Source organism: Choloepus didactylus, chromosome 19 (genome assembly GCF_015220235.1).
Source record: "Choloepus didactylus isolate mChoDid1 chromosome 19, mChoDid1.pri, whole genome shotgun sequence".
NCBI classification, from domain to species: Eukaryota; Metazoa; Chordata; class Mammalia; order Pilosa; family Megalonychidae; genus Choloepus; species Choloepus didactylus.
Window position 1 is genome coordinate 50,590,067 of NC_051325.1, and position 13,466 is coordinate 50,603,532.

A 13,466-nucleotide genomic window follows, 5' to 3' on the forward strand; every position below is an offset into this window, starting at 1 on the left:
TTCTAAAGAATTGGGGTAGCTGGTGGTAGATACCCGAAACTATCAAACTACAACCCAGAACCCATGAATCTTGAAGACAATTGTGTAAAAATGTAGCTTATGAGGGATGACAATGGGATTGGGAAAGCCATAAGGACCACACTCCCCTTTGTCTAGTTTATGGATGGATGAGTAGGAAAATAGGGGAAGGAAACAAACAAACAGACAAAGGTACCCAGTGTTCTTTTTTACTTTAATTGCTCTTTTTCACTTTAATTATTATTCATGTTATTTTTGTGTGTGTGGTAATGAAGGTGTCAGGGATTGATTTAGGTGATGAATGTACAACTATGTAATGGTACTGTGAACAATCGAATGTATGATTTGTTTTGTATGACTGCGTGGTATGTGAATATATCTCAATAAAATGAAGATTTAAAAAAAAAAACAATATAGCTTATGAAGGGTGACAGTGTGATTGGGAAAGCCATGTGGATCACACTCCCCTTTGTCCAGTGTATGGATGGATGAGTAGAAAAACGAGGGGGAAAAAAAAAAACTAAAGAAAGAATGGGGGGTACAATTTGGGTGTTCTGTTTTTACTCTTGTTTTTTTAATTCTTGCTTTCACTTTTTCTGGTACAAGGAAAATGTTAAAAAAAATTGATTGGGGTGATGAATGAACAACTATAGTTGATGGTAATGTGATCGATGGATTATATACTTTGGATGATTGTATGGTATGTGAATAAATCTTAATAAAAGAAAAAGAGAGAGAAGATGTTTTCCTCATTTCATCTTTGCCTTCCCTAGCCCCCGCTGGACATTCCAGCACCGAGAAGTGGGGGCAGAGGCCAGTGTTTTAACATTCCAGCCCCAGGGCGGGCCGTTTGTAAAAACCCCACAGACTGTGTCCTATGGCACGACATCTCTGGGGCTTTGTGCCCTCCTCCTGCTGGGTCCTCTCTGGCTTGGAGTGGATTTCTCCCTGCAGGGGCTCAGTGACTGCCCTTGGCACACTGCAGTTTGTTCAGCTGTCCATTCTTCAGATGACCCTAGCTCACAAAATGAAACAAACAAGAGGCTCTTTTGGAGAAGGAGTACCAAGAGCCAAGACTGTGAGCTGTTTTGTTTCCAAGCCAACCCTAAGTTGTCGTTCAGAAGAGTGACACAAAAGAAAAGAGAAATCAGAAGAGACAACACTGCATCCAGGGGGCTTCCTAAAGCAGGGTGGATTTCTGGGTTTCAACAGGTAGGGTTGCCATGGTAACCAGGACCAAACCGTCTGGCCTTGAATGGAATAGGCTGGCCAGGACCTTCTGCCGGACTTGTCTGGGCAGGCCTTTGAGGGCAAGGAAGGATCCCAGCATGCCACTCTGGTGTGGATAAATTCTGTGGTTTCTGGACCGTCATCAAGCCCTTGTGTAATGGAGAGCGGGAGAGAAGGCCCGGGTGTGGCCATGTTCCAGCCTCTTGTTCTCTTCACCTGTTCAGCTCCTACTCATCCTTCAGAGGTTAGTTTAGATGTCATTTCCTCCAGGAAGACTTCCCTGACCTGCTCTTCCTCCCTCATCTGCATTTCAGGACCCTCTCCTGTGTCCCTGAGCCCCCTGTGAAAATACTTCCTGGCAACTTACTTCTCCACTGCCTTCTCAGGACCCAGCACATAGCCCCCACCCCACCCCAATATAATTTATTTTGTAGATTTTACTTTGGAATGGTGTAAATATTTTAATCATAAAAACACATTTGAAAACACATTTTGAGTCCTAAAAATTGATAGCAAACCAGAACAAGTGAACCTATCTGCACACAGTAACAAACTGTAAGTGATTTTATGTAACCATATTTTTACTCTATCTGTTCTTTCTCCCTTCCTGATGTTCTGAGATTCCTTTTTTTGTTTGTTTGTTTGTTTTTTCAATCATTTCCTTTCTGTTCCAAGAACTTCCTTTAGGCATTCTTATAGTATAGGTCTGCTACAACAAATTCTTTTAGTTTCTCTTCATCTGAGAATGATTTGAATTGCCCTGCATTCCTGAAGTATATTTTTTCTGGATATAGAATCTGGGTTGACAGCTCTTTCAGCCCTTAAAAATGTGCCACTTCCTCCTGGCCTCAACAAGAGTCATTCAAATTGTTTTTCCCCCTATTCCAGCACATTTATTTTTATTGAATAAATGAATGGATAAAAGAATGAATCCCAGCTCCACAGCCTACCAGCTACATGACCTTGGGCAAGCTACATGCCTGATCCTCAGTTTCTCTGACTAGAAAATGGGAATGATGATTGTTCCTTTCTCTCAGGATCAGCATGAGGAAGGAATGACATGATGTGCAAAATGCCCAATACAGTGCTAAGGAGTAAATGAATGTGTGAATGAACTAAATGACTCCAGTTGCCCTTGTGAAGAGAGGTTGTGTGCTGCCATCGAAAGGCACTGAACTGGAAAGCAGGAGACTCAGGCTCATGCCCTTTTCTGCTGCCAAGTCTCAGTATCAGCATCATTCACCTTCCCTCCTTGGGTCTCAGTCATCCTGTTTGGACAGTGAAGGACTGTTGGCATCGACTGTTGGTTTTCAACCCTGGCTGTACATTAGAATATCCTAGGAATTTTTTTTTTCTGCTGACTCCTGGGCCCCACCCCAGACAAACTGAATCCAACTATCTGCAGGTGGGGCCCAGGGGTTGGTGTTTTTTATTAAACTCCCCCAGGAGATTCTAATGCAGAGCAAGGCTTGGGCTCCTCTGGCCCCAAAGGATCCATCAACTTGGACATTCTTGGAGGTTTTGTGTCTTCTTCATTATGCTCTTCTCTTCTCCCAGCCCATTCCCCAGAAAGAAAGGTCCCTGTGCTCATTCCCACCACTACTCCAAAGACAGCCAGGACTCTAGAAGCGCCTTGGTTTGATGTGGGTCATAGTTCATCTCTACAGCGATCTGTTCTCTACCCAGAAGCTAGCATGAACATTTAAAAATATGAATCCAGTTGTGAGAGACCCCTGTTTAAAAACCTCTGATGACTTTGTGAGTGGGATGAAAATCTTCTTGGGCCAAAAGGGGTAAAAGAAATGAAACAAAATAAAGTTTCAGTGGCTGAGGGATTTCAAATGGTCTTGAGAGGTCACTCGGAAGGGTATTCTTATGTGGTATATAGATATCTCTTTTTAGTTTTTAGTATATTGGAATGGCTAGAGGGAAATGCTTGAAGCTGTCGAACTGCAACTCAGTGACCTTGATTCTTGAAGATGATTGTATAACTATGTAGCTTGCACAATGTGACTGTGTGATTGTGAAAACCTTGTGGCTCACACTCTTTATCCAATGTATGGACAGATGAGTGGGAAAATGGGGACAAAAATTAGATGAAAAATAGGGTGGGATGGAGGGGATGGAAAGTTTTAGGTGTTCCTTTTTGCTTTTATGTTTATTTTTTTGGAGTAAGGAGAAGGTTCAAAAATTGATTCTGGTGATGAACACACAATTGTATGATGGTACTGTGAATAATTGATTGTACACTATGGATGATTGTAGGGTGTGTGAATATATCTCAATAAAACTGTATTTAAAAAAAAAAAAAACAAAAAAATGAAAACCAAACCTCTGATGACTGCCCAAAGCTCCTCCATCAAATATAAATCTCTTGGTGCTTGCCTATTGGTCCTGCACCATCTGGCCACAACTTTCTCATCTGACCTTAATAAAAGAAGCACATCAGTTCAGTTCAATTCCTACCAAAATCCAAGCCAGATTTTAGTAGAAATCGACAATGTGGGAGTATTTACCCTACCTGATTTCAAAACCTTGACTAGAAAGCTACAGTAATCAAGATGGGGTGGTATTGGTGTATGGATAGATACATCAGTGGAACAGTATAGAGAATCCAGAAATAAATCTCACGTTTATGCTCAGTTAATTTTTCTAAGGTGCTAAGTCAATTTGATGGGAAAAGGATAGCCTTTCTATGAGGGGTTCTGGGATAACTGGATATCAACATGTAAAAATATGAATTTAGACCCTTATCTCTCACCATACACAAAAATTAACTTATTCAAATCATAGACCTCTATGTTAGAGCTAAATAAAAAAGCTCTAGAAAACATAGGAGAGAATCTTTTGTGAACTTGGGTTAGACAAAAATTTCTTAGATATATCAACAAAAGCTGATCTATAAAAGAAAAAATGGTAACTTAAAAATGGTTCAAAGACACCATTGAGAAAATGAAAAGAAGAGCTACAAAGTGGGAAATAATCGTGTATCTGATAAAGGACTTCTATCCAAAATATATAAAGAACCCCTAAAACTCAGTAATAAGAGGACAAACCTAACATTTTTAATGGACAAAAGATTTTAAAAGATACCTCATCAAAGAAGATACATGAATGGTTAATAAGCACATGAAAAGATGCCCAACATCATTAGTCATTAGGAAATTGCAAATTAAATCATGAGAGACCGCCACACACTGACTAGAATGGCTGCAATCAAAAAGACTGAAAAAACTAAGTGCTTGAGAAACTGGAGCTCTCATACATGGTCCAGCCACTTTGGAAAAGAGTTTGGCTGTTTTCTTAAAAAATTAAAAACATACACATGACCCAGCAATTCTACTCCTTGGTATCTACCTAAGAGAAATGAAAACATGTCCACACAAAGACTTGTGTGCAAATGTTGATAACAACGTTATTCATAATAGCAATATCTGAGAACAATCCAAAGGTCCATCACCTCGTGAATAGATAAACAAGAGGTGCTACATCCATGCAATAGAAAACAACTCAGCAATAAAAGGGAACAAACTACTGATACAAGCAACAACAGGGATGAACCTCAGAGACATTATGCTAAGTAAAAAAAGCCAGAAATAACTACATATTATATGATCCCATTTATATGAAATTTCTAGAAAATTCAAAGCTATAGAAACAGGAACTGTCTAAGGCTGGGGCTGGGAGTTGGGATTGACTACACAGCAGGCACAAGGGGATTTGGGAGATAATGAAAGTTTCTAAAGCTGGATGGTGGTGATGGTTGCACAATTATATTAATGTACTTTAAACATCATTGAACGGACACTTACAGAAAGGGAATTTTATAATATATAAATTATACTCCAATAAACTCTTTTAAAAGAAGCAGCAGTAGCAGCAGAGAACACAGTCTGGAGCCAGACTGCTTGGGTTCCAGTCCCAACTACTGTCACTTGCTGGCTAGCACGATACTTAACTCTCCATGCCTCGCGTTCCTCATATGTAGAATGAGTATAATCATGACAGTCACCACAGGGTCAGTACAGTGATTAAATGAGAAAATACATATCAAGAGCTCAGAGCGGTTCCCAACACCCATGAGTTCACTGTTGTCATTGCTGGAGCCACCCACTTCTCTCTCTCGGCTCCTACCCCCTTAGCCCCTTGCCTGTTTCTCAAACCTGCTGGGCCCATCTCTGCCTTTGGGTCTTTGCATTCCACAAAGTGCTAAGTTTGTCTGACGGGAATCTCATCACTGGCTTCTTCTTGTCATTCAAGTCTCAGCTCAAATGTCTTCTCTGACCACCTCATCTAAACTGATACCCTATTCCTTCATTTCACTCACTTATCCGCTCATTCACTAAACAGTACTTTCTAGTATAGTAGTATTATTTTTATTCCCATTTTATAGATGGGGTTTTGAAGCTGAGAATGGCAGTGATTTCATTCATTTATTCAGAACACAATTGGGGGAACCAAAATCTGTGTTATGTGCACTGTCTCCTTTGTTTCTCAGCCACCTCTACGAAGAAGTTGCCATTTATTTTCTTCATTTATTGAGGAAACAGGTTCAGAGACATTTGTTGACTTGCCAAGGTCACAGGTTCTAGCCCAGCCTATCAGACCCCAAAGACCCTATCTTTCAGCTGCATCCTCCTTCACATGTCTCCCCAACTGAAAGAAAACCTAATCTGTATCCCTGTCCCTCCTTCCCACAGGCACGGCGGGGATCTATCAAGGAGCAAATGGACTGACCAATCCAGTGGGATTCGGGAGTATGCACCAGGTAGACAAATCTCCCCACTGGTTGTTTCTTTGGTTATTTCCTTAAATGTGCCCTTTAATCATGGCACCCAGACAGTCCACTGGCACACACCGTCTGCACTGGATACATGGCCTCTTATCCACTGCGTTGGGAAACTGTGGGGGACGCCCTGGTGCAAAGCATCATTGGAAAGATGTGGTGTAGAGGAAGAGATGTTGGAAATTCTATAATATTTCAAATATGTAGGGTCATGTCAATATTACATGTTCAACACCTATTGGCTATTGAATCTGGAATATAAAAATGCAAATGCATGTGCTCTTTCACAAGACTGAAAATACATCTCATTCTCCTCTGCTTCCCTCTTGCCTCTCAATGTCTACTGCTCAGCACACAGCAGGTGCTTTATAAATGCTGGTTGAATCTAACTAAGTCCGCACTGTAAAGGTAAATAATGGCTAATATGTTGCTTCTCTTGGTTTTGTGTAGAGAGTGAATTAAGAATTAACTTGCTAAATGTATAATGGAACTCTCTATACTATTTATGCACTCTATCTCTAAGTCTAAAGTTATTTCAAAACAAGAAGTTAACAGGCTTTAAAGCTAGGGTTAAAACAAAACTGTCCCAGGTAGATGGGCCTTAGGGGTATTTAACATATTTAATTATTAAGAATGCACTCTTTCTTCTTCAATGAGCTGGACAATGTAAATGGCTTAAACCTTGATACAAATGAAAATTGTTTCATATTTTTAAATTATTTCCACTGCATTATATACATAGATAAAAAACTTGTAAGTAATCCAGTACCTTATAAGGTGTGATTCTTAACTCTGGGTGTTTATGTCCATTTCACTATAGGAGCATGAAAAACACAGACTCCCTAAATGACACACCCAGAAATTCTGATTCTGTTGGTTTTGGATGGGACCCAGGAAGCTGAACCTTCCATGAGTTTCCTTGCAGAGTTGGTTTCTAGTGATAGTGGTGCAGAGTATTTCAAACAATGACTATTGGAATATCTGGTTGGTTTAAGCAAAGCTTGATAAAAAAGGAATGGTTTGATCTCCAAGACTCCCTCCTAGAATATTCTTAGACTCCTGAATAGATCCCTAATGCTGCACAGGTGCTGCTGTACTTGCACCTCCTTGAAGCTTAAGTATCACTTGGTCTCCTGGGTATGTGTGCATTTGTGCTTTTTATTGTTCATTCATTTTTCATTAATTTGTCCAAAATTTGTTGAGGGTCTGTATTGCCGGGCAGCGGCCCAGTTGCTGAGGATACTTCAGTGACCAACACAGATGCCATCAGTGCCATACTTCTACCCCCCGGGATGCACCTGCTGACCTCCCACTATTAATACCTGCATCTCTCAGCCCGAGAGCTTTGTCTAGAACCAGTGCATAGGGTGGGGAGGAGGGGCTTGGGGATTTAAAGTCCCTGGAAGCAATCCTTCAACAAAGACTGAGTGGAATAGGTGTATCGATACCCCAGCTCCCTTTCCCCTTGAGAGAGAGTTCTGTGGTGTGTATTTTGTACTATCCCAGCCTTTCCCCAGCAAGGACTCAGCTCCAGTTGCCCAGGGTGGGAGCACCCTGTATTGGCACACTTCTCCTTCCAGTGTCACTTCTCCACTCCTCTACTGGCATTTTCCTCACCTCCCAACTGCGCTGTTTACATTTAAATCCTTGCCTCGGGGTCTGCTTCTGGAGAATCCAAATGAAGACAGATGCTGCCTTCATAGAGCTTTTATTCTAACGGAGAGAGAGGGAGACACAGACAGGCACAATGGACTCACTCCACGAGTCCCCTGGCCCACATCAGCCTGCGACAGGGCTGACCAAGGGCCCAAACCCACATAGCCTTTCTCGCTCACATCCGTGTTTTTTTTTTCCTTTCCCAGGACTACCCTTCCTACCCCGGCTTCCCCCAGAGCCAGTACTCCCAGTATTACAGCTCATCCTACAGCCCTCCTTACGTCCCGGCCAGCAGCATCTGCCCTTCTCCCCTCTCCACGTCCACCTACGTCCTTCAGGAGACCTCGCACAACGTCCCCAACCAGAGTTCTGAGTCGCTGGCTGGTATGTACAGTCACTGTCGCACAGCTGACCCTGGCTGTGCTCCTGAAGCCCTTACACAAAGGACAGGCCACATGGGTCCCAGTTGTAATGAGCTGGTCGCCCAAGGGGTAAATCCAGCTCTCAAACTGGTTTTGTTTGCCTTTCTGTGTATGTGTGTTACTTGTACTCATGTTTGTAAAAGTTAGAAAATGTTACCTAAAAATCCTAATTTCTGGCTTCTCTTGAAAGAAGATCTGGCTACTCTGGATCCCAAGTGGCAATGCATGGTTGAAACTGAGTAATGTCTTCTCCTTTAGATGGGGTATGCTCGATTCTGCGTCTCGCCGGCTTTGTCCAAGTTCCTTACCCACCAGGCCCACGTAGGCCTTGGGACTTCCTTTCTGAGGGAAAGGAAACTAGTATTTGTTGCCAATCCCCTTTGTGCCAAACTCCTACTAATGTGGTCTTCTCTAATCTCCTAGTTAAGACGTTCATTCACAAATATTATTAAGCACTTTTGTTTTCCAGGCAGTCTCCTTGGTTTTGGAAATAAAATACAGTATGGTCTTGACTCCTGCAGATAGTAATTAAATATTTACACAAATACATAATTACAAGCTTTAATAAGGAACTGCCATAATCGTCACAAAAACATATTTTATATTAACCCCCTTTATCCAGGTAAGATAAATGGAAGATCAGAGTGATGAGTAATTGCTGGTAGCTGGTGGAACCAGGATTCAAACCCAGGCCTGTTGAACTCCACAACCAGTGCTCCCACTACTCACTAAATGATACACATGTGAGAGTGTGTCATCTAAAACCCATTTGAGAACAGGAGGGCAGAGGCCTCCAGCCTTGGTTTTCTCTTTAAGAAAGGTTTGAATACAGTGACTCAGGGTCCTCAAGAGTTCTAGAGTCCTTCAAAAATCTTTAAGCATTCTCTCAAGTGGCGTGACACTTTTAGGAAGCCCTTGTATTAGTTGAATATGAGATCTGATTCAAATGTATTTAAGCAAAAAAATTAAAAATTAAAAAAAAGGGAATTTGGGGACATACGTAACCAAGAAACACAGGGGCCCAGGGCTGGATCCAGAGGTTTAGATGACAGTATTGAGACTTGCGCTCTCTCTTCCTCCTGGCTCTGCATTTCCCTGGGTTCATTTCACTCTCAAGTAGGATCTTCCCCCATGGTGGAAAAGGTGGCCAGCCATTGCTCCAGTATTCTAACTGCTGCTTATCTGCTTCAATAGAGAGACTTCCTCTTTCTTAACAGTCCTTACAAAAATCCCAGGCAAAGCTCGCATTGGCCGAGCTTAGGTCACAGGCTCATCCCTGAGCCCATCTCTGTGGCTGGTGGAATGGATGCTACAATAGGGCAGCAGAACCGGCTCTTAAGCCTGCAGCTGGAGCTGGAGTTGGGGTCAGCCCCACCGAAACTACATGGACTCAGAGTGAGGGAGAGGTGGTTTCCCAAAGAAACCCAGAGCACTGAAACCAGAAGAAGACAGAGGAGACATTAGGTGGACAAAAATGATGGATGTCCACAACCTCAGTATGCATCCACCTGGATGGCCAGCACCATGTGGCGGGGTTCACATCCTTGCCCCTTTGTGATCCTAGAACTTGCTATGTACATCACTTGGGAACTATTTCTCCAGCCTGAGGATTCATTCATTCACTCCACAAATTTGCTATGCACATGTCCTCTCTTTTATAGGATTATTTGGGCGTATCAAGGATAAATAACATGGCCAATGATAAATTAGAAATTCCAAGTATAAAATAGATATCATTGAATTTGGGTTTTTTTTTTTTTCCTTCTTTTTAGAAACCTACTGATTATCTTGAGTTTTGTGGAAACTGAGCTAGCATGGTGATGAGTGGACCTTCATTCAATTATGAATGGGTGGATGGGTTAGGAAATGAACAATAGGAAAGACCCACCTCCTTTGTTCCTGGGGTTCTAGGGATCCTGAACTGTTGATTTTAGCCCTTTATTTTCCATCATTGAGGAAGAGTTAGTTATCCTTGGTTTGACAACAAATGGAGACAACATGGCCAAGCACTGCAAGTCAACTTTTGAGGAAGTTTGAGCATTGATTTAAGTCATTTTGATCTCAACACAAGGTATTTAGTGAATGCAGAGTACCCATTTAATGTCTTCCAAGTTTTTTCTTAAAGCTTCTGAAATTTAGCAAACTTTTCTTCATCATAATCTTGAATTATTTTTGGCCATACTGCTTTTCAGGTGGCTCCTCCAAACTGTTTTCAGCAAACAAAAACAAACAAAAAACTGATGAGAAATAAAGGCAGAGAGTAAAATATCAGCAGGAAATTCTCAAGTAGATGCCCCTGAATTACCTGTCTACATTCCAATGGTGAACTGAACTCCAAAGACTTACTTCCCAAGGATTCAGGTTATATGGGAAGATAATCTTCATTTCCCATCAAGAGTGAATATAAAGGCTCATTGTGTCTCTTTGAAATTTTTCTTTGTTGTTTCTCCCTGTTCTTCATTTATCTCTTGATCTAATGTTCAACAGTAAGTGGTTGAGATGGTTTTTATTGTGTGTCTAACAAGCACACATAAAATCTAATGACATAAATAATTGTGATCTGTGGTCTTTTGCCTCTTTTCCCCGGTGTCCATTATAAAGGAAGGGCATATAAGCTTGCATGTGTGCGTGTGCACACACATACACACACACACACATGCATATACAGGCTCTCTTCTAAAATTTCTTATAAAAACTCCATTTTTGAAATTATCCAGGATCTCCCTGAGTGGTTGATTCCAAGCTTCAGAGATTGAGGAAGTTTATACACTGCAGACAGACCATGTGCACTCTGCACTCTTGGCTTTGCCTGGATACAGTCTATTCAGATGCTCTTCTCCACTCCCATCCCCCACCCCACCCCAATACAGTCTGCATTGACATGCAATTACATTTATATGATGCACCAGCAATTTGCGGATGATTTCAGGGCAATTTGCTGATGTAGAGGTCAAAATCTGAACATCTGATGTCAATCAAAAGAAAAAACAAATCAGTAGTGGTTTCTGAAGGAATTTTCCTTTTAAATTTTTAATTGTAGATACAAATTATCTAAACGGAAGTTGGAGGATTTTTTTAACTTCTTAGTCCATCTCCCTCAGCCAGTAGGAGGAGACGTTTTGAAAAAAGAAAATCTCTCAAGGAGAAACTCATAAGCCTCTTTCAACATCTAACAAAATGGAAATGCATATACTCTTTAACCCAGGAATTCATCCTATAGATAAACTCCAATATGGATACAAAGACTTGAGTAAAAAGAATATTTATTGCAGCATTGTCATAGCAAAAGACTGGAAAGAACCTGCATGTTTATTCACAAGGCACAGGTTAAATAAATTAGGGTGCATCCACTCAGTGTAAAACTATGACGCTATTAAAAAGAGTAAGGTAGCTCTATTCATGCTAATATTGGTCTCTCTTTGAGCTATTGTACTGGTGGAAAAAAGCAAGGTGACAGAAATATGTATGTTATTTGATCTTGTGGCTGTTTTTTGTAAGTGTCGATTAATGCCTATAATGCATATGAAATTTCTGGAATGACACAAATGAAACTGTTAACAGTGGTTGTCTCTGTGGAGGGAAACTAGGGGTATGGACCGAAAGGAAAAGACTATTGGTCACTCCTTTATACTCTCATTTTCTAATTACTGCTGCTGCTGTGATGATGATAATAAAGTTAATTTTTAAGTTCCTTAAAATAGCTAACTAAAAATAAAAAGGAAGATTCGTACTTCCATGCAAGATGGAATAAAAGGGAATAGATTTACTCTCCTGCCTGAAGCAACCAGAAAAAACAGGCAAAATATTTTAAAAACTTTTCAAGACACTGGATATCTGGCAATAAAGAATAGTGATTCCTAAAAGTTGAAGAAAATGATGGGGTAAGCTGTACAATTGCCCCAGCTTCCCTCCTAGAGCAAGTTTCAGGCTGAAGCTCAGAGAGGGAGAACCCAGGCAGAGCCCAGTAGACTTTCTGAATTGAGGATATGGAATTGAGAGAATGGGGTTACCAAGGCAGCTAGAATTTGCAGCACAGGTTCCAGAGTAGAGAGAGCTGCAAAGACAGAGAACTGCATAGATCTACAGAATGATCCCTTTGAGTATTCAGTGGAGTACTGATCAGTACATGAATGGGAAGTAACTACCCATAGCCAGGGAATAAAACAATCTGAAAGGATTAGAAGACAGTGCCTGGCACTCACACAAGGCTGGAAATAGTGCCTATATCCATCAAACAGACTGAAAAACTTTGTAATTCACGGAGCATATGTTAGAGTACTCAGAATGGCTTTATCTTAGTAGTGGGGAATAAGAAGCCATAGACTAAAACACTGTTCTGTCCCACTATCAAACCTTAAAAGGGAGACTCAAAAGGATCAAAATGTTTCCAAGTAATTAAATGCATCTAAGAACAAAGCTTAAGAATACTTATAGGAGCATAAAAGTATCCAGCAAGGCAAAATTCACAATGTCTGGTGCCTAATCAAAGATTGCCAGGCATGCAAATAGGCGGGAAAACACAACTCATAGGAAAATAATTAGTAAATCAAAATCAACCCAGAACTGGCACAGGTGTCAGAATTAGTTGAGAAGGACATTAACACAGTTACAGCTGTATTCCAGATGTACAAAAAGTGAGGAGAGAAATGGGAGACACTAAAAAGACCTAAATTGAACCTCTAGAGGTAAAAACTACAATGTCTGAGATGAGAAATACACTGCATGGAAACAATGGAAGATTAGCCATTGCAGAAGAAAATACTAGTGATCTCAAAGACATAACAAAAGAAACTATCCAGAATGAAATACAGTGAGAATAAAAAGAATCCAAAGGATGAAAAGAGAATCAATGGGCTGTGGGACAATTTCAAGCAGTTGCATATGTGTGTAATTGAAGTAATTGAAAAGGTGGGTGGGGGCAGGAAAAAAAAAGAAGAAATAATGACTGAAGTCTTTCCAAATATGATGAAAATATAAACCCACAGATCCAAGAAGTTCAGAGCACCCCAAACACTCAAACACAAGAAACATGAAGAAAACAATGCCAGCACACATCGTGCTCAGATTGCTTAAAGCCAGTGATAAGAGAAAATCTTTAAAGCTGGCAAAGAGGAAAAACACATAAAGTAAAAAGAACCAAGATAAGAATGACAGCAGATTTCTCATTGGAAACAATGCAAGTGAGAAGACAGTGGGGGGAGCATCTCTGAAGTACTGAAAGAAAAAAAAACCCGCCTACCTAGAATTCTATGTCCAGTGAAAATGCTTTTCAAAGATGAAGGTGAAATATAGACTTTTTCATCATACATACAAAAGCTAAATGAATTAATCATCAGCATACGTGCAGTACAAGA

General features: G+C 40.8%; 1 protein-coding gene across 2 annotated transcripts in view; it reads left to right on the top strand.

The window, feature by feature from the left end:
- The window catches only part of EYA2 (EYA transcriptional coactivator and phosphatase 2), a 261,616-nt gene that overhangs the window by 142,613 nt on the left and 105,537 nt on the right, over positions 1-13,466 (top strand). For both annotated transcript variants that reach the window (XM_037811465.1, XM_037811466.1), the window contains exons 5-6: positions 5,949-6,016; positions 7,897-8,074. In XM_037811465.1, coding sequence (XP_037667393.1) covers positions 5,949-6,016; positions 7,897-8,074 — 246 coding nt within the window. The remainder of the gene's footprint in view (positions 1-5,948; positions 6,017-7,896; positions 8,075-13,466) is intronic.